Consider the following 20391-nt stretch of genomic DNA (forward strand, 5'->3'; position numbering starts at 1 on the left):
ATATAACCAGCCTTAAAATATGTTCTTGACTAATTCTAAGGGTCTGCAGAGTCTGCTTCTTTCAAGCAAAACAGTTAAGGTATCTCAGTGTCCCTTGGTGATGGTTTAAATTTGAGATGGTCAAAGTAAAATAAAATCAACTTCAGAGAAACTTCAGGGCAACAAAAATGATTAGGGGGCTGGAGCACATGACTTATGAGAGGCTGAGGGAACGAGGCTTATTTAGTTTATAGAAGAGTAAGGGGGGATTTGGAAGCGACCTTCAGCTACCTGAAGGGGGGTTCCAAAGAAGATGGAGCTAGGCTGTTCTCAGTGGGGGCAGAAGAACAAGGAGCAATGGTCTCAAGTTGCAGTGGGGGAGGTTTAGTTTGGATTTTAGGAAACTCTTTTTCCCTAGGAGGGTGGTGAAGCACTGGAATGGGTTACCTAGGGACTTGCTGGAGTCTCCATCCTTAGAGGTTTTTAAGACCCAGCTTGACAAAGTCCTGGCTGGGATGACTTAGTTGGGGTTGGCCCTGCTCTGAGCAGGGGTTGGACTAGATGACCTCCTAAGGTCCCTTCCAACCCTAATATTCTGTGATTCCTTTAATTTGGGTGATTTGTTTGCACATCTCTTTGATGTTCTCATTTGTACGTAATTGCTCCCATATCAAACATTACAATGAAAAGTTAAAGGCAAAGATTTTTCAAAAGTGATCAGTATCTGCAGGTGCCTCAGTTTTTGAGTGGTGAATTTGAGAGTTTTTTAAAGGGACTGATTTGCAGAAGGCAAGTACTCAACTCTTTCTGAAAATCAGGCCTCTTTAAAATGTCTCATGTTGAGCACCCAAAAACAAAAGCATGAAAAGTCACTACTCACTTTTGAAATCTTAGCTAAAATGGTCCATTAGCTTCTGGAAAGTTTGGAACCATTGATACCTCCAGTGCTTGGCCATTTTCCCTGTGTTTTGGACTTACATGCTAGATGGGATAAAATAAAAACAAAGCTGAAACGGCTTCAAAGACTGGCTGCTGCCCTCCAGGAGAGGCTTCCATCTCCTATAGCTGTGCAGGAACACACCTCAAACACATACCGTCCTCCCTGCTTTGGGGTGCCCTATGGAAGGACAACCAGCCAATTCTGTGATGCTCCAGAAATATACAAATTGTAGTAATTATTCTTGAGTCTGAGTAACTGTATTTTGTCTCAAAAAACCAAAACAACCCCCCCTCCCCCCCCCCCCAAGTGTTGACTTCAAAAGGAAAAAGCTAAAAATTGGTTACTTGGTAAAAAGACTTTGCTGAGAAAAACTAAAACAGACTTTTTGTTTTGTTTTTATCTTAATTGTTTGAAAGTGAGAAGAGCTTGACAAAATGACTTCTGAATAGAGAAAATGTTTCTGAAATAAAACTTTATTTTTACAATTCTTTGCTATTTCAGGGAACCAATCAACCGCCTTCACGGCAAATTGTACGAGCTAAGTTTTGTAAGCTTTATTGTTGCTTTTTCATTTAGCTTCTCAAAGGACAAAGTTTGTCTCTAACTCATTAGTTTAATTAATGCTTACTGCTAAATTTTTTTGCCATGAAACTGTTTCACCTTTAACACCTTCTCAATGAAATGTAATTGCAGTTCATCCCTCCACTGCCACTAACCTGCTGTGATTTACAAATATGAACTAGTACAATTTAAAAAATGTTGTTAAACCTCCAACAAAATCGGTTTTAAAGCTTACTAAATTAAATAGTGTTAAAATGAACTAAACTTACTAATGATCAATGTCCTTTTATGCTGTATCATTGGAAAAAACTGGATATTTTTTATTTGATGTTTACAGTACATGGAGGCTCTGCCTCTTGAAAGGTGGGTGAATTATAGTTTTAGTAACTAAAGGGAAATATCAATTATTGCTTAAATGGATGTACTGTTGACAGGTGCCTTCTATCACAATTCACAAAAAGTCCTTTCTAGCAAGCACAATTCAAAGAAAGAATTATACAAATTTTAACACCCCCCGCCCCCCCCGGAGCTTTCTTAAAATTCTTTTCATAGCAGCAGGAGGATCAGTGTGTCACAGGATAGTCTTACTTTTCCAACTTCTCCACCAAATATTAGGTGAATACATTTTATATTACTAATTCTAAGTAATTTCCTAAACATTTAGGAGTTAATTCTATAACAAGTTCCAATTCAGTGATAGGTGGATGGATATAAGTGGTAAATGTTGACTGTGCTCTTTGGTGCCATGTTCCTTGATATAGGACCTGTATAATGAAAATGGATACATTTAATTCTAGTTTGTCATCATGCTGCCAAATTACACCAATAACCATTATAAATGGAGTTAAAATAAACATGATAAGTTTTGAGTAAGGCAAAAGGGCATAAACAAAACTGATTAATAGCAGTTGGAAAGATCATTAAACTAACCCAGACTGGTATTGGGTTTCCTGTTTGATTGTAATAGCTTTGAATAATGATTAATACAGAGAATTATTTCACATATCAGAACTAAAGAATATTGTGAATATTTGTGAAAAAATGTGCAACGCCCAGTTATGTTAAGTATAGTTTCGCTCATTTTTCCCTCTACTAAATTATCCTCTCACTCTTAATCTTTGGCTTTTTTTGCTACTGCCTGAGGTTTTCACCTGACAACAACGTTTCTTTCTAAGCCACAGGTTAGTGTGCCTTCTAATCTGCTTTAAATAACCAGTGCAACGCTTTGTTTTACATAGTGCTTCTAGCAAGATCTGGACCATGAAGACTGACCAACTTTTAACTGTATATTTTGTGTGGTGAGATTTGTGTTTTTGTGACCGTCACTAAAATTTTGTTTAAATGTTGTCATTTTTATATAAAAATCCCACTTTTAATAGACCTTCCAGCTCAAAGTGTGCCATTGCATCAAGCAGTCAATCATTTAAGTGTGGGTGGATTTGAAGATGATAATCATGTATAGCAATTAAAAATAGAACAAAATTCAAGATACTTTCAGTGGCAAAAAAGTAACCCTTACAGTTGGAGAAGGTCCTAAATCTGAATCTTGGATCCAAAATTGTTGTCCAAGTTATTTTTAAACAGTTTGAATCCAATAGCTTGATCCTATTTCTCTGAAGAGCCCAAACCAGAAACCTGATTCCCATTCATCTGAATTTAGGGAAAGTTTGAATCTGCTGCTGAACTCTGTGGCCTTTACTTATAATATGTAATCTGTACCATTTATGAATGCATGATGATTTACGTCATCATCTCAAGTTTTGCTTAACTAAAGTTGGGGGAATATTCTCTCTTTGTTTCACCAAGGCTGAATTATCCATCAAAGGTGTACCTTTCGAAATTAAGTCAGTATCATTTCCAGTCATGTGATGCAACATACAATGATTTCATCCAAAGCAATGTTAATTCTGGGAACAGTCTTCCAGAGGTGGAATCTTTGGAAATTAAGGAGATGAACAAGGTGGAGAACCCATGTTCAGAGATCACATGAGTCATGATGAAAGATATGTTGAATATTTTGACCCTTGCCCTCTACTCATTAAAGCAGGGAAATTACACTCTTGAAAGTCAATATTGTTACTGTTTTCTGAGCCAACTGCAGAGTACCTGTTGCATCCAAGTCATTCACTAGTTCTGTGATCCATCCTTGGAAGCTGACCTGATTTCCTCCAAGATATTATTCCCCAATGGCCCATAGTGTGAATATAACTCTTTGCATTTGACCTAAAAAGCAAAGACATTGTGGTATTGCCTCATCCCTGGTTTGTTATAATTCTTATCCCAGTTAGATACTGCTGTTGTAACACAATTTTGTACTGCAAGTATTGGGAGATAAAGAAGCACTGTTAGGAGTTACAATGCAACTAACATTGCGTCAGTGGAACTACTGTGTAGTTACTTGTTTAAATAATTGCTAACTCAGCAAATAACTCCTGTTTATGCCTCTGTCTTGTTTGAGTGCCTAGCTTTCAGATCTGCACACTCACTTCTTTTCCCTGACTTTCCCAACCAGTTCAAATGACAGTCAGTCTTAAAATGACCTCTCAAACATTACTTTTGAAAAGTGACTAGCACAGCTGTTCACACTTGTTTGGTATGGAGTAATAGTATAGTTTGTTCTACTTTATTAATCAGAAATCTCTTAATTGATGCAAGGAACTGTAAACTTGTGGAGCAGTTCCTAAAAGTCTGTCCTTCATCCATCAGATCCTGCTTTCCTGTTTACCCTTGTGAAATGGCAGAGAGGGAAGGGAACAGATATGATTTTGTTTTTGTGCAGCTGAACTATCTGCAAAATGACTTCCTTCTGGTTTGTATGTGTATACATACACACACACACACACTCCCCCAATTTCATTTTCCAGACACCAAGTTTATCTGTCAGAATCCTGAAGGAAGGAACTGTGTCATCCTTCATTCATCCTGTCCACACAACCCAGCTGTCGGTCAGAATATTGTCTCCACTCACTTCTGGCATGGCTTATGTTCCTCACCTTCCTGATGTTCATAACTCATATCACTCATATCCGGTACATGCAGAGTGGAGTTTAGCAATATGATTTAAAACAATATATCTTGCAATATTTGCAACCCAAACACACAAGTGAAATGGTATTGTAACAGGTCCGTGTTACTCACCACTCGGCGGCACCTCCTCTTGGTTCATCTGGGGAATTAGCTTGCCACTTTCTGTGCCCTGTCCTGCAGTCAATCAGCCAGCTGCCTCGGTCACTTGCTCTGTGGACCCTCTCTCTCTGGTCAGGAGCTGCAGCACCTCTCCTTTGTGGCTTAGTCTTTTGACCAAGTCACAGTTGTCCTCCCCTTCCAGGATCTCTCCAGACAATCTCAGGCAGCCTCCATACCTACTGCACTGACTCCACCACTCCAACAGTGGTTTGTAGGGGAGCCCAGGCCTGTCCACTACTCCAGGACCTGGGTTCCAATCCAAGGGGCCTTGAACCAGCAGTTCAGGTCTGTTCTCTCAGCCCTTATTCCTTCCCTGGACTGCTTCCTGCTCTCCTATGACAGGCTCCTAACTCTCCCTCCTTGTATCAGAGGGTGTGATTGCAGCTTTCTCACGGGAACCCTCCTCCTCTGTTGCCAGCTCCCTGGCTTTATAGAAGCCCTGCCTGTTTCGCCCCAGATGAGCATCATCTGCAATTAAGCCTCATTGCATCCTAGCTTCCCTTCAGGTGCAGCCTGTGGCTGATTGGCCTCTCTTGCCTATATTCACCTCTCTAGGGCTGGACTGAGGTGAATGCCCCATCACAGGTGTCTGAACTATCATGGAAATTACTCTCTTGTCACTATCCAAGTTGCGAGTAGTGCAAAATGGAAACAGCATAATGACTAAAAGGTTTTTTTTTAAATTCCTTATCTGTTTTACAGGGAAGGAAGCTTATTTTTAAAACATTGCTTGATTTTCAGAGATGAATTCAATGGGAGACTATGCTGGGAATTCAGCACCTCCTGAAAACCAGGCCAAGAATACTTAACCAGATAGTGTTCCTTTGTATACATGGTATTGTCTGAGCCCCCATCACATAATATTGCTTGGTCCTGAATGTATTGAAATTCTATTTATTTGCTGTATTTCTGTACATAAATGTGCCCATGTAAAGTTCTAGGAACGTGCACAGCTCATTGAAAATAACCTGCAACTTCATGCTCGCTCCCCAGCCACCATAACGCACCTAGATTCTCTTCCCTCCTGTAGCATCCCCCATAAATCTCCAGGAGCAGCAGACAAAAACATCAAGCAATTTTGCAGATTTCAGTATGTTTAGGGAGCTTAGTTCCCTATTTTAATGGGGAAATATGTACTGGGCAATCAGTGGAAATTCAGCAGCATTCCTTGAAAAAAACACAGGCTGAGGGTATTGCTTCAATCCGGTGTCCTGCCACTGACACAACCCAGTGCTTTGTGGGAATGACAGCTGGATCTAATCTCCCGCAGGCAGGATTCGTTGAGGAAACAGCTGGCAGCTTCATTCCTCTGCTGGATAGACATAATGGGGGAGTGACTGATAGTAGTATTAGCAAGCCAGCTTGCTATTGCATTCACCCACTGGTGCTGTGAGTCTCTGTTGCAGGGTTGCCAGGACCACAGAAAGGTCCTCTGTTGGGAGCCACATTCTGGGGAGTTCCTTCCTGGCCAGGAAAGCAAGTTGTTAAAGCGTTTCTTGGGCTTAAATAACTCAAATATCTTTAAACTGGCCCATGGTGAGCCCTCGGTTAGAATGCGTGTTTTCTTGCGTTGCAGAAAAAATTTGACTACATCAGTATTGGTTTTATAAAATGTTCAGAACAAAGGAAAGTATTATATGTATCGTATGACACATGCACAGTATGCTACTTTCCTTCCCTGTTTAAGTGCTCATCAACTTCAGATAGCCTGAATCTGCACCTAGATCTTCATCGTGGAGTTAGTCCGTCCTTGAGCCCAGCCTTTCATTCCCATGGTGGCAGCTCCCTCTCTGAATCTTTCCATGCTCCCTGTCCCAAACCAACTTTAAATATAGCATCAGTCTGGCTGCCTTTCTGCTGCTTCCCACGTCGTGTCTTGCTCCCTACAGAGCATGGAGTATTTTAAATTGCAGGCACTGTGGTACAGTTGAAAGGAATCCAGTCACTTGGGCACCATGTGCCTCAGTTTCTCCATTTGTAAAATCATAGATATACAGTTGTTGTGAAACTATAACATTTGCCGGATGCTTTGAGGCATTCAGTGGTTGCTGCATAAGTATCTTTGTCCCGATTAGGAAGCTAAGTTAAATTTGTGGGGGGAAAAAATCATAACTTCCTGACTTGTGTCTAAAATGTCCACCACAGCACAACATTCATTTAATTTTGCTCTGTTTAATTCTGTTACTGTGGTTTTATGGCACTACACTTTGTAGTTGTTGGAAGGCTGATAAATATGTCTGGCTATCCATAAATTTTGCTGGCTATTTCTGGTTAGGGGTTGTGTACTGGAAGGGTATCCTTTCATTTTGATAGATGTTGTAAAATACATTTTAAAAGCATTTGATGGGTCGTTGGACTGATGTCATGATGCTTTTCCCAGCCTCTCAAACACATTATCCATACGCTACGATACATGAGTAAATTCTCTCCTCTTTTTGTTGTGTGGTTTGATTAAGATGGAGGTTAACAATAAGATGACAAACATCTGCTCACACCTTCTCCCCAAGCGGGGTGGCCTCTTCCAGTCTGATCAGCCCACACCCTAACTCAGCGGTTCCCAACCTTTTTGGCTCAATGGCCACAAATATCATTTTTACAACCCTGAAGGGCCATTAGTCTATCAACTCATTAAAAATGTTTTGACATACACACCATTAAGGACTACAAATCAATACATATTTAAAGTAAACATTTTGATGCTATTGTGCCCATTTTTACATTCACTATTTTATACTTATAAATTACTCACTTACCCTCCCGATTGTTATGTTTCTTACCCTTGGATGTATATATATACCTCCTATCTGGGGTTTCCATTTCATGCATCTGATGAAGTGGGTTGCAGCCCATGAAAGCTTATGCCCGCAGAAATTTGTTAGTCTTTAAGGTGCTATAGGACTCTCGTTGAAATTACTCACAGTAAGTCACAGTGGGTGGCATGCTAAGTGCAGGCCAAACTAGAAGGCACTGATTTTTAGAGTCCTGCCCCTCCTCAAGCATGGTGAGTCCTGGCTGCTCTGCCAGCAGCCCCGCCTCCCCCCCACCCACTGCAGCCAAACAAAGGCTTCTCCTCACTGATCTCCCATGCCTCTGGCTGCAGAAGGGAACCACATGCATCCTGTAGACCCATGTGCTCCTGGATCCCTTGGCAGTGGCTCCCTTTTGCAGCTAGGGGGATGGGAGATCAGTGCTCCCCTCCTTCTGGCTCCAGCAGGGACCCCAGTGCATAGGGTCCCAGGCGGAGTGTTTTGCTGTGCTCTCTGCTACAGCCAGGGGGAGGGCAATGCTGATCTCCCGTCCCCTTGGCTGTAGCAAGGAGCCTGCACCTGCTCTGCTTGGGTCCTTAGGCAGTGGCTCCCTTCTGCAGCCAGCAGAGGGCCGCTTTGAAAGACCCTGCTGGCTACTTTTGGCGCCTGGGCCACACATTGGGAACCACTGCCCTAACTTCTTCCTCTAGAGAACCACTCCTGCTTCTGTTATGGTTTAGCATGTTACTGAGCCACCAACTTAACTCTGTCCCAGCAGGTTCAACAACTGGTAACAGGGTGGGTTGCTCTAGGTGAATATTGCCAGCCTGTTTCAGGCCTACAGAGCTCTTCTTCTCTGGGCTGCTGGTTTGAGGCCAGGTCTGGTCGGTAGTGATTTGAAAACTATTACGGTCTAATTGGTGACCTATGTGAAATTAATTTAATCTGTCTACGTCCTAGGGAAGTCAAGAAAGAGGGGCTGACCTTAAAGTGTTGTAGAGTGAGACAAAATGTAATTACTCATTTGAATTATGTGGTTGATTCAGTAGCATACTGTGGGTCTTCGGCACCCAGGGGCCAATACTTACCTTTGGCTTCCCCCCACCAGTCAGCGGTGGCGGCAGTGCTCTGTGGGGGTGGGGTCTGAGGACCCATTTCCTACTCTCCCTCACTACCCCCCCTCAGCTGCCAGGGGAGTGGGAGTGACGGGGCAGATGCCCCCGGGCCACCCTGCAGCCGTGGGGGGGGAGGGGGAGCGGGAGAAGAAGGGTCAGGGCGCGACGGGCTCCATCCCAGAGTCCTTGCTTTAGCTGCCTGGCCCCTGCATGACCAGGGTCCCCGTGGCTCCCTCCTTGCACCCAGTGTGGGGGTGGAGGGGCCAGGAGGATGCTTGCTCCCCCCGCAGCAGGAGCCCTTGTCCACTGGCAGGCCTGAGCTGGGATCGGCGTGACTATCAGGGATATTAAAGCCTAGCTGCCTGCAACAGCGGGGGAAGGATGGCTCCTCCTCCGAGGGGCTGGCCAGTGCCCCCCTGTACCTCTTTCCCATCCCTTTGTATGCCACACCTACTGGGTTGATTTTTTTTTTTTTTTTTTTTTAGCTAGGAAAATGTCAAAAATTTTCAAAGGGTGGTCCAGCCCTTCTCAAGAGAATTAGCAGATTTTCCCATTCCCACCTATTTATCTGCTGGAGGGGGGCGACGAAGTGTAACTGCTTCCACTACCCATCAGCATTGCTCATGAGACCTGAGATGCTTCCTCTGCACAGAAGCTAAGCACACTTCCTTTGTTGCGCTCTGTCCACTTCAGAAAGCCGAAGCATTTGGGTACCAGTTTTAGTACTCAGAACTGTGATTTCCTCCGTGGAAGTGTATAGTGCTGCCACAAGATTGGTCAATCCCTTTTTAAGACTGAATATCAGAGCAAAATTGAATGCAGAGTAGAATACAGACTGGCTGCGCAATTTACTTCCTTCAGGCCAAAACAGTTGATGGGGCTTAACAATTGAGGTGTTTGTGGCATGGAATCTCTCTTTCATCACAGCTAGGAAGCAGGACATGGGGCAATAGCTCCATGGTTGCTGGGTGGGACAGCTTGGTACATTCCCCTTCCTGTAGATTTATAGCCAAAGGGTGTAAACGGTTCTCACTCAGTGGTGCCACACCTTTACCACTTGACTAGCATCACCTGTGTAGTGAGGTGTCACGTTGCTGGGTTCTGAAGAGTTCCCTTTCTCCCCATCATTGCCTACATTCCACTCCATCAGTAGAACTTGCAGTGGTTTTATTGTGTTTTAGTCCCTCTTTGTTTGTTGAGGCGATGGTGGGTGCAAAATTTCAGCTTTTCTGCAGTCTCAGCCTTTGGGGAGAACCGCAACAAAATATGCTCAATTTATAGTTGCAGACATTTCCCCACATTTTGTCAGATATAACATGGATGCTGGGCCACCTCATCCCCTTTTTAGTTGGTGGTGGTATTAATGAGTACAAGATATTTTCATTGCATGCATATCAAGCTATTGGCATTAATAGAGCTTATGTATGTGCACTGAGGGAAATATACTTCGAAGTTTCAAACTTCAATGGTTGACCATGAAGCAGACTTCAAATTTTTTGTCTCATGTCTGCTGCTGATGTTGGAGCAGGCTGAGGCTGGAAGTCTGTAGGTTTGCCACAGCCCCAGTGCATACCCATAAAAGTAAGCAGCGACCTCCATGCTTCTGTGGACACTAGAAGTCCAAGCACTTTTTGAAGAATTTTTCTCCCAGAGCATATTCAACCACACTCCCAATCTTTCATAAGCAAGTAAAGAATATCTGCTTGGGAAGAAATAGTGGAAATGTATATGTGTCCACAGAAAGATTTGAAGACTTCATTGTATAGTGTATGTAATCCAGAGAACTCCCTTTTCCTTTCCCTTTTAAATTCAGACTTGCTGGAGAATCTGCATTTACTGAACCAGTCCTAGTTTTATCAGAAATGTATTCTTTCAAAGCTCTGTGGACCTTTTTACTCACACTTTCTTTAAACCGCTCAGATGACCTGTCCTCTTCCTTCCATGGTATCACTTGAGTCCTGTTAGCCCTTCCTAGTTTTCTCTTGCTCTCCATTTTTCCTGCACGTTTTTCCTCTTTATCTTAGCATCAGTTTCTGTATGCCCTTCTCTCTCTGCCATTTTTTCCTTTCCCTTCTATTCTCTCCAATCAATCTTGTTTTTCTTCTTTCTCTTTGCATCCCAACCTCATCTTTTCCTTCCTCTCTGCTTTTTGCTCCTTCCTTTCCTTCTCCATTTCTCTTGCTCCTCTCCTCTGTTCCCTTGCCTTGTCCTCTCTGCTTCTGTTACTGCTTTCTTTTTTCTTGATTGCACAAGACCTCACTGTTCCTGTGATAAATTGGACCCTTCAGAAAGTTCCCTTCTCTGATGTGTAAGGTTTCCAGAAGCCACTGGCTGCTCCAGAGAGGAAGTATGGTCTGGGCCTAGCCCAAATTTCCAACTCCACAATTGACCCCCTTCCAGATCTTAAAAAATTGCTGTATCAGAGCAGTACAAGCAACCATCTTTTTTTATCCCTTTTGTTTTTAATATGGGGTTTCACAATGCGTTCCTAGATTGCAATAAATAGTATCAAGATCACACATCTGATATTCAACCTTATACTTTATAGCACAAATACATGAGGATAATCCTTAGGCTTCTCTCTTCCCTCCCAGCCCCTGCCCCCATAAAATTCATTCTGTTCTATGTTGTGTTTTTCTCGTGGTCATCAGAACCTGTGGAAATTATATTCCGAATTTGTCAATGATGAAAAGTGCATCTTTGGGAGAGCAATTTTTTAATAAAAAAAAATGAATTTAGAAACCGAATTGTGTTTGATGAACGAGTGACTGGCAATTAATATGTTGTCTGTTGACTTACAATCCTGTACAGGTGATCCGGAAGGGCTGGCTGACCATCAACAATATCGGCATCATGAAAGGGGGGTCTAAGGAATACTGGTTTGTTCTGACTGCAGAAAGCTTGTCCTGGTACAAAGATGATGAGGTAAAGACATAGTTCCTCTGCAAATATCAGCAATTCTGGTATTTGTTCAGAGCTTCTAATGTTAAGATTTTAACTTTGTTTATACTGAACTTGCTTTTAGTGTAGTGCTTTTCTCTTCTGATCAGATTTAACACTTTCTAAGTGTGATCCCCGCTCTTGCAATTCTCAATATTTTTTCTGCTTTAAGGAGTTGCCTATCCTACTGAAATTTCTCTGCAAACTTTGATCTTTAACACTTATTTCTTTTTAAAAAGTTAAGATAAGAGAATATACTAGAATTTTCTTGTTACCATTAGCTGTTTCACTTGGATTTCATTACAGCTAATATGTAAGTTAGTCATAAAATGTGTCAAGTTGTTATTCCCATCATCATTTTGTCCTGGCGTTTCTTTGCAGACATTGGGAGCAGTGCAGTGTTATCAATTATTCTTGTCTGTCGCTTGTTCTTCCATCAAGCCCAGCCTGGTCACATATGATGTCCTGCCATCTAGTTGGTTGTCGGCTCTAGATTGGAGTAACCTTGTTTGTTTGCATTTTCTTCTTATTGTTAACCGAGCAATTAAAATTAGATATATTTTGTAATACAGCTGTGCTTTTGCCTAATGTTATGAAAGGTCTAAAATGAAGCGTGGAAAAACTTCTAGTAGTGTTAACTTGATTTTTGAGCTTGCGGTACTGATGATCAGATAAACAGATTCCTTGGTAAGGAATACTGTTGTTAATATGAATGAATTTGTTGTTAATGAGTAAGAGCTAAAGAAGAACATTCATATAATGCAATATTCAGGCTGCTCCCTCATTTGAACCTGTTAGATAGCTTTGGATACTGACCTGTTTGCGATCCAGCCTGCTTTTAGTTGTGATATTTGGATTGCTAAAATGATCTCAGCAGGGACATAGGGATTTTAGAAAAAAAATTTTACCTCTATGTTTGTGGCTGCAAAACTTCCTAAATATACAGGTTTACATTTTGAAGCCCCCTCATCCCTAATACTATACAGTAGTTGTCTTAACTTTCTTTAAAAAATTAACTATGGGATTCTTTGTTCTGCATTTGAATGTCTTCAATTTAAAATTACTAGGGCTGGTTGAAAATTTTCCATTGACCTTATTTTCAAGGGAAAACTGGGTTTTCAATTAAATGAAAATGTTCTGTGTGTCCTTTCTTTGTATGTTGATTTTTTTCATCTGAAAACTGGAATGTTTCAGCCAAAAACTAAAATGTTTTAAAATTTCAGCAGTTTTCAGTTGAAAAGTTTTTGTTTTTTGATGAAAGGTCAGTTTTCTGCAGGAGGGGAAAAACATTTTGTAGCAAACTCTGAAAAGTCAGTTTCCAATGTTTCTGTCCAGTTGTCATTACTGTCATTGCCTCCCTTAGTTTTTTGTTTTCACTTTATTAATATTGTACTTCAGCAATCTTGCTTCTAAACACACTGGGTGGAGATCTTACAATCAGATTCTTCTTTAGATATAACATATTGTATCAGGTCACTGCAACCACTGAGTGTAATGCTTGCTACCCCAAGTAGTGACTTTAGTAATAGTGTTTGCAGGAGCTAGTGCTTATTTTGGCATGGATTCTTCTAAGAAAAAGTACTGTTAATTAACAAGTGAGCTCTTTATGCAAGGGGAAAATATACAAAACATGAAATAACACTGTAGCTATGTAGGAAAATACGTATTCAGAAGTTGTTAGACCCCTTAAGTTGTCTTCGCAGGCTGTGATTCATATTTATTGAAGCTGGTGAGACCGGACTGAGTATGTAATCTCCAATTTAATGTCTTTTTAAATGTCTTAAGTAATGTATGTTTGCAGTGTTCTAGCCACATTGGTCCTGGGATGCGAGAGAGATGAGGTAGATGAGGTAATATCTCTTATTGGACCAGCTTTTGTTTGTAGAAGGGTCAAGCTTCGTAGAGAGCTTCCACAGTGACCTAAGAGAGCTTTGTAATGCCCGAAAGCTTGTCCCTTCTACCTACAGAAGTTGGTCCAATAAAAGATATTACCGCACCTACCTTGTCTCATAAGTGACATATAGCATTCATATTTTCAATTTCCTAACACTTCATATGAGGTGAATTTAATACATTTCAGGCTTGCTTATAGAGCAAATCTTGTGACTATTTTAGCCATTTAAAATGCAGTAAATGTGTTTTTTATAAGGTAAGTAGAGAGATTTTCTCATAGCAGGTTCATATTTAGGAAGGATATTGCTTGTTAATTATAATCAAAGGAGTGGACTGGAAGACAGATTTACTGTTTTCTGCAGTTTGTTCTTATGAGCTAATCATAATGACATATGAGAGAAGGTAGGAAAAACTTTGTCTTCACTGATTTTATTCCACCTTGACAATGACTGATAGAATAAAAAACAGTATATCCATTTTCTGTTAACAGATGAAGGTCTGGGCTACTCTGTGGTCTAAAGCTTAATAACAGAATATTATCTCACTGCCTGTACCCATTGCTGTTAGTCCATCCTTCTCCTACCATTCTCTAGAAAGAGCATTCTTCAGGTGAATTGAAAACTTCCTTTAAAATAAGCATGCAGATAAGAAAGGGATATGCTTTTAGGAGGCCACTCTTAAAATCCCATTTCTGTGTTTTGATGTGGATTGTTTTCTATGTGTTACTGGTAACAAGACTGGTAACCTATGGCTGTATTTTTAAAAAATGCCAATGAAAACAATTATCGGTCTAACTTAAACTGATAAAAACAGGAGCTTTAAATGCTAAAATTTCCACTCTGTATATAACGTGTCCTCTTCTGCTTAGATATTATGGCATGCACACAGCAGAGATCATACACCACTGTGAGATCCCTAGACGACCCATCTATGACAGATGAGTTGAGGATGAGCAAGGCTAACCTGGAATTTTCTTGCTTTTGATTAAAACTTATAGGAAAGTTATCTTTGGTGTAAACATGTAATTCTTATTAACATCAGTGATTGTTACATGCATGCTTGAAGAGAGGATCATTATTAATAAATCAGAGGGAAGGAATTGAGGACTACAATGGAAACTTATAGGAAGGCAGTTTTGTCTTCAGAATATTGCTGGATGTTGTTTGGGTTACTTTATTACGAGATCATAAAAATAGCATTCAAGAAATCAAACTTATTAGTGTTTTTGTGAATGACATTTGAAAACAGTCATATTTTTGTATGGCATTTAAAAAATGTCTTTAAAGAAAATAGAGTGGTAATGAATACTATAATAATGTAGAAGTTACTGAAAGTTCCTACAGACCAATGTTCTGCATTACATCTTGGGGAAATTCTGTTGTCTTTGACGTGTCGTAACAGATCACTTGTTTGGTTAATGTTGATGCCAAAACTTCTCTGTGGAACTCTATTGCCTCACATTATATGTTGGCTTACCTTTTATTCTTATTATACAGTAGACCTCTGCATATTATTGAAAGGTAGTGCAGTGAAATTAACCAGTGTCACTAAGTGCTGTCTCAGGTACTTAGAAGCTCCTTAAAGATGGTTGGGGATTCTTGAGTCTTCTGTCTGTGTTCAGTGGGAAGCTTCAGTGTTCCTTAAACATTTTTGGAAGTTTCTGTTGTTTTACTGCTTTCATCTAGGCTGCTTACTCAGCTATTGCCTGGGAACTTTTGAAAAGTACTGAGCTCACTGCTTGTTTTATGTTTCATGAGAACAGTTAAAATTGAGGACATGACCATAGTGGTAATTAAAAGTCTAGTGGCCTTTTTCACAAGAGCAGGAGATCTTAGCTCTGGTTTCTTGGACAAATTCAGATGTGGGTAAATAAGTTTTGCTTCCCTACATTTTCTCCTTAGTTTCAAATAGATATGGTATTTGTCACTTCCTGTCCTAAACTGTTGATTATAGTTGCCTGGTGCTGTTGTATTTCACTCTAAGGTTGGTGGCCTTCAGCAGTGTATGAAATGATTTCTGAATTTGAATTGTGAATAGGCTCTGCACGGATGAGCACTATGAATGCACATAAGGACTTCACTTCCCCTTGTGCCTCCTAATCAGACGCCAATCTCTACTGCAGTCCTTGCACATGCCTGAGACAGTGATCATGTAGATCTAACCTATGGCATTGTTAACCTCTCCAGAGGAGGTGTGGAGAAGAAAGGACCATGGTCCTCCCCCTTACCACATTAGGCAGCAGAAATGGCTAGCCATGGAATGAGTGTACATTGCACCCCATTAAGGAGTGTAGCAGCAGCTGTGCTCTCCCTGTGTGCTAGGTGTGATGTTGTGCCTTCTTGAGGTACAATTCCTGCTGGGACAGTGTAGCTGTGCAGTTCCTCTAATGTAGGCGTGTGCCTACAAGAAAAAATACTGTCCATACTTTGTATAGTTTTGGACTTGTTTTGGGGTGAAAGGCAGCCTAAAATGTAAACAGGTATTGTAATCTACTGCTATTTGCAGAAGCTACCTTTTGTGCATTATTTGTTGGGCATGGGCCTTGTGCTAAAGAATCTACAGTAGAATTTATTTTGAAGTAAGTTACTTTGGCAAAGAATGCATTTCCTTAAGCGTGGATTTCAAGATCTGTTGTCCCAGTTGCATGGGTAAGCCTACAGCAATTGGTTTTATTGATATTATTTTGTTGCAGTTCAAATACATTTACAGCTTTTTTCAGTCTTAATGATTGTTAAATGAGAATCAGAGGAATAAGGCTTTTTGGATTCCCTGTGGAAACAAAAATGTGAGTTTGATCTGTCTTCAAATACTAAGAAAAGTCTGTAGAAAGCACAAGAACCTTCCTTGTGTGAATGACTGGTAGGTCCATTGTGAATTAGGCCCTGACTTTGCAAACACTAGCATATATGCTTAACTCTACACAAATGAGTAATCCCATTGACTTTAATGGGACTACTCACCTGTTTAAAGTTAAGTGAGTGTGTAGGTTTGGGGTCTTATTGAACTTGTGAGTGCGAGGTTAATGCATTTGTTTATTTGACTAGTTTTAATTAGTACAATATGTCATAGTTAGGGTATTCTGTAGTCTATTTTTTAAAAAATAGTGAAGTCTTAGTAATACAAGTTAGCTCTCAGCTATTATTACCTTGCCAAGAAGTGAGAGAGAATGGGTTTTGTGTTCAAATGCTAAGGTTTGTAGACTAGCGGAGTGAGAATTAGCAAGGTTCTACTGCGTTGTGACTAGGGAGAGAGGGCATGAAGAGAGCCATTTTCTTTTGTGAAGCTAAAGTTTTTTACTGCAGACAGAAGGATGTAATTTGTATTTTAAAAAAAGTCTCGTTTAATAGGACACTGTCAAATCCTGTATTCTTTGTAAACCCAAAACTTCCATCAATTTCACTGGTTGGCAGCCTTTTGGCTGCAAGGAATACAGAGTTAGACCCTCGGTTGGGACCACTTAAATTTGACTTACTTTTCCCCTTTATTTATGAAAGCTGTATTTTTTTTTGTTTCCAAATCAAATGCTTCCGTTTTTTAAGATAAAAATGCTATCAACATTAAGAGTAAATGTGTATTTTGTAATTTAACTTACAATTTCATTGCAGTAATAAAATAATGTGCTTGTGATGAAGGAGAGAAAATGAGTGAGGAAGTGGATTTTTCATTGTTCCAGAGGATAATAAAGTGCCACATATTAAGAGGGGAAAAATATTGAAATATCTAATGGTGTCCTTTTTAATAGCATTTACTAGCCAAAGAATAACTTCCTCTTTTTGTAAGACCAGCATGTATATAATTTATTTTGCATAACCAAATAAAATTGAAGGAATCACTCATATGTTGTTATCAACAAATACGTGAGAAATGTATGTCCCATTTGCAATGGTGCCGCAAAGCAGGGTACAAATAAAATTAATGGTTAGTGAGTTAATCAGAACAACTAGGAAAAGAGTACTATGAAAGCACAGTAAAAATTTCAGCAGTGGGTTTTATTGTATTGTATAGGCACCCTTCATTTTACTCTGGGTGGGTTTCAATATACTGACCAAGTTAATAATAAAAAGTACACATGAGTTAATTATTGAACCAGCAGACTTAAATCCAAAAGTGACTCTTTGCTGTAGCTCTTGGTGAAGATGCTATAGTCTGTCAGAGCTGCTCTTTCATTGGCTGGTTGTCATTCAGGCTGGGTTGTCATGTGACTGCCTGTCTGTGCCTGCTGTACAGGTGAGAGGATGTTCTGCACAGCAAGTGTAGACAGGCAGACACATGACAACTCCGTCCAGCCAGTCCCTTGGATCCATCAGGGGGTCCTTTCCTCACCGGCTGATAAGAATCAGTCTGTACCATTCCAGATTTGGGGACTTTGTTGGGGGGAACACACATAACAGAATTCAACTTTAAAACATTAGGGAGCTGTGGAACAAGTACGACATTTGACTTTATTAAAAAATATTCATTTGTACATTAGTTATAATTGTGCTGACATGCATATGGGATGGGATTTCAACAGAATGGTCACACTAAACATTGAAAAAAGAACGACTGAAACCATGGTTTATTTTAAATCCAGTTCATACAAGCGTTTCCCCAGATACTTCACTTGCATAGCGCTTGGTGATTTAACCAGATGTTTTTACTCTTCTTGGAAACACAGAAATACTGAAGTTCAAGATAAAGGATATGTTTATACAGTACATATTTTCTAGGAACAGATAAGTACCGTAAACTTAAATGCTGAAAACAAAACCAAATCTTTCAGTATAGATGGAAGCAACCATTTGTAGGATGTCCCAATAAAGAATATTCTTGGGGAGGGAAAAAGGGGGGAGAGAGAGAGGGAGAGGGAGTGTGTAAAAATTATGTGAGGCTTTTTCTTTGGCACAATCAAATTCAAAAGAAGCATATTTCACTAATATTTTGCTTAGCATATAATTTTAATTTCATATTTTTCTCAAAAGGCATACTTTCTATATGTGAAAACCAAATAAAAGAGTAGTCTTGGACTGTAAATATAGGTCTTTCAATTGACTGTAGGTTATGCTATAAATCAGAATTGTGCAAACAAACACCTTTCCTGCTGAAGTGTTATAAATGTAAAGCACCAAAATACATTCAGTGAAATTTGACCCCCATTTGAAATGCCTTTCAGTAAATTATTGATGTTGCCTTATTTTTAAAAGACACTTAAACCTCAAACATTGATTTCTACTGAAATATTTTTAAAGAGAAAGCTACATCAACTTTTATGCAAATTAAAGTACTCTGTTTTAAAATACTGCTCCTATTATCAACTGCTCATTGTCGTTGGTAATAGCCACGTCTTGCATGACAAACTCATATATTTAGATGTTTCTAAAACATGCGCTGTATTGAACCAAAAATGGTCCAGGCTGAAAATTGGCTGTAAAAGGCCTGAATTTATCAAAAGTCTATAAAGCAAATATTTTACAGTTTTAAAATGTATTATATACACAGACACATTTTATATAAATCTGCTGTTGTGTTCTGGTGCTAGTTTCCAGATTTCTATGAAGAAAACTGACACATCTATAGATAATAGATCAGTTTGAAATTTATGAATCACCAGTCTGATTTAAATCTAGCAAGTTGGAGCTAAGTTTGTTTTTTAAAACTAAAAATTACAATTCATAAATAGCCAAGTCAGATATGACATATTACATCTTAAGCTCTTCCAGTTCTAAACTAATGTACATTTATTGTGGTAAAATATAATAGTTAAAAAAAATATTTCCAAGTGAAATTAGAATTGAGTACTTTTACCCTGCTACAGTTTGACAATTTAAAAAAGGAAACTTAAAAGATAAGATCATAATGTGGGCTAATCAATTGCTTTCATGAAAAATAAATGACAAATCAGTTTTAAGAGCACTTCTGTACATAAAGTGTTTCTTTGGTCATTGAAAGATTCAATTGCTTTAATATGTAGACTTGGTGCTCAAGATCTTTACACTTCGAGAAAAATTAGGTATGTTTGATTTGGTATTGGGCTTTCTTGGAATGCGAAAACAATTGTACAGTAAAAATAACCACCCTTGGGAATCAATAACACAAGAGGATCAAAACCAAGAACGTGTAGGCCACATTAGCTTAGAATGTGGATGAGTGTCTATGAGCAGATATTGGGTGTGGGTGGAAGGTATTACAGGAGGGCGGGAAATGAGTTGATTTGTGTTTTCTAGTCAGTAATTATTGACCTTACAAAGGAAGACTTCATCAACTAAAATGGACTGAGGATTTTACGTATAGAGTTGATGCAAGTGTATTTTGCCTTTATATTAAGCAGTTCATTTAGTATTCCATATGACTAGGCTGTTATGGTCAATTCATTAGTATATGTTATGAAAGAGATACCCGTGGTATGTTTACAAAGATTGTGCACTGAACTGCTAATAGTACTTGTAAAAAATGGATCTTTGTACAATATATCATAAGGACACTAGTCAAATATATGATTCATTAAGTAAATATAGATTTTTAAATACATTATGGAAGCATAGAAATACTTTGAATTACTAATAATGAGTAAGGTAAAGAAAATACACAAACAGATAGTATGTTTCAGTGCACATATATTAAAATACCATTAATGGGTCTGATAACTGTCAGTAGCTAGCAAATTCAGAGTTAAGACAAAAATGAAGTTATAACTCATTTTATGCATATTGCAACTACTACTCGCCTTTATCCAAGTGGGTGGCTTTAGATACTTTATACCAAAATGCAATACTAAGGCACATTGGAGTGAATTCAGAAGAGATCCAACCTTAACTGTGGTATTTCCTGTCTCTTGCAGGTTAAAGTCTTACTGTTATTTTAACTTGGAATTTTCTATGCAGCACAGTTCTAGTAAGTAAACCTCTTTGCAAGTTATGGTGAAGCTGTGCTTTTGGAGAAGGAAAAGGTGCTGTTCCTAAAAGGGAAGACTTCATCTAATTTTTTTTTTTTTTTTTTTAAAGAATAGAAATTGAATCCTCTAGGAAATCTGAGTCTTTTTTTTATTTGTTTT

General features: G+C 39.4%; 1 protein-coding gene and 1 long non-coding RNA gene across 2 annotated transcripts in view; one reads left to right on the top strand and one right to left on the bottom strand.

Moving 5' to 3' along the window:
* The window catches only part of DNM3 (dynamin 3), a 234943-nt gene that overhangs the window by 42577 nt on the left and 171975 nt on the right, over positions 1-20391 (top strand). Inside the window, exons 11-12 of the mRNA XM_067532436.1 lie at positions 1421-1450; positions 11340-11453. Of these exons, the coding sequence (XP_067388537.1) occupies positions 1421-1450; positions 11340-11453 (144 nt within the window). The remainder of the gene's footprint in view (positions 1-1420; positions 1451-11339; positions 11454-20391) is intronic.
* LOC137142926 (uncharacterized) lies at positions 1373-5053 on the bottom strand. Its single transcript, XR_010917048.1, has 3 exons — positions 4619-5053; positions 3587-3703; positions 1373-2244 (listed from the first exon to the last, which is right to left on the bottom strand). It is a non-coding gene; the product is annotated as an uncharacterized lncRNA (long non-coding RNA).

Source organism: Emydura macquarii, unplaced genomic scaffold (assembly GCF_026122565.2).
Source record: "Emydura macquarii macquarii isolate MOO-44397 ecotype Brisbane River unplaced genomic scaffold, CSIRO-AGI_Emac_v2 contig_3287, whole genome shotgun sequence".
Taxonomy (NCBI): Eukaryota; Metazoa; Chordata; order Testudines; family Chelidae; genus Emydura; species Emydura macquarii.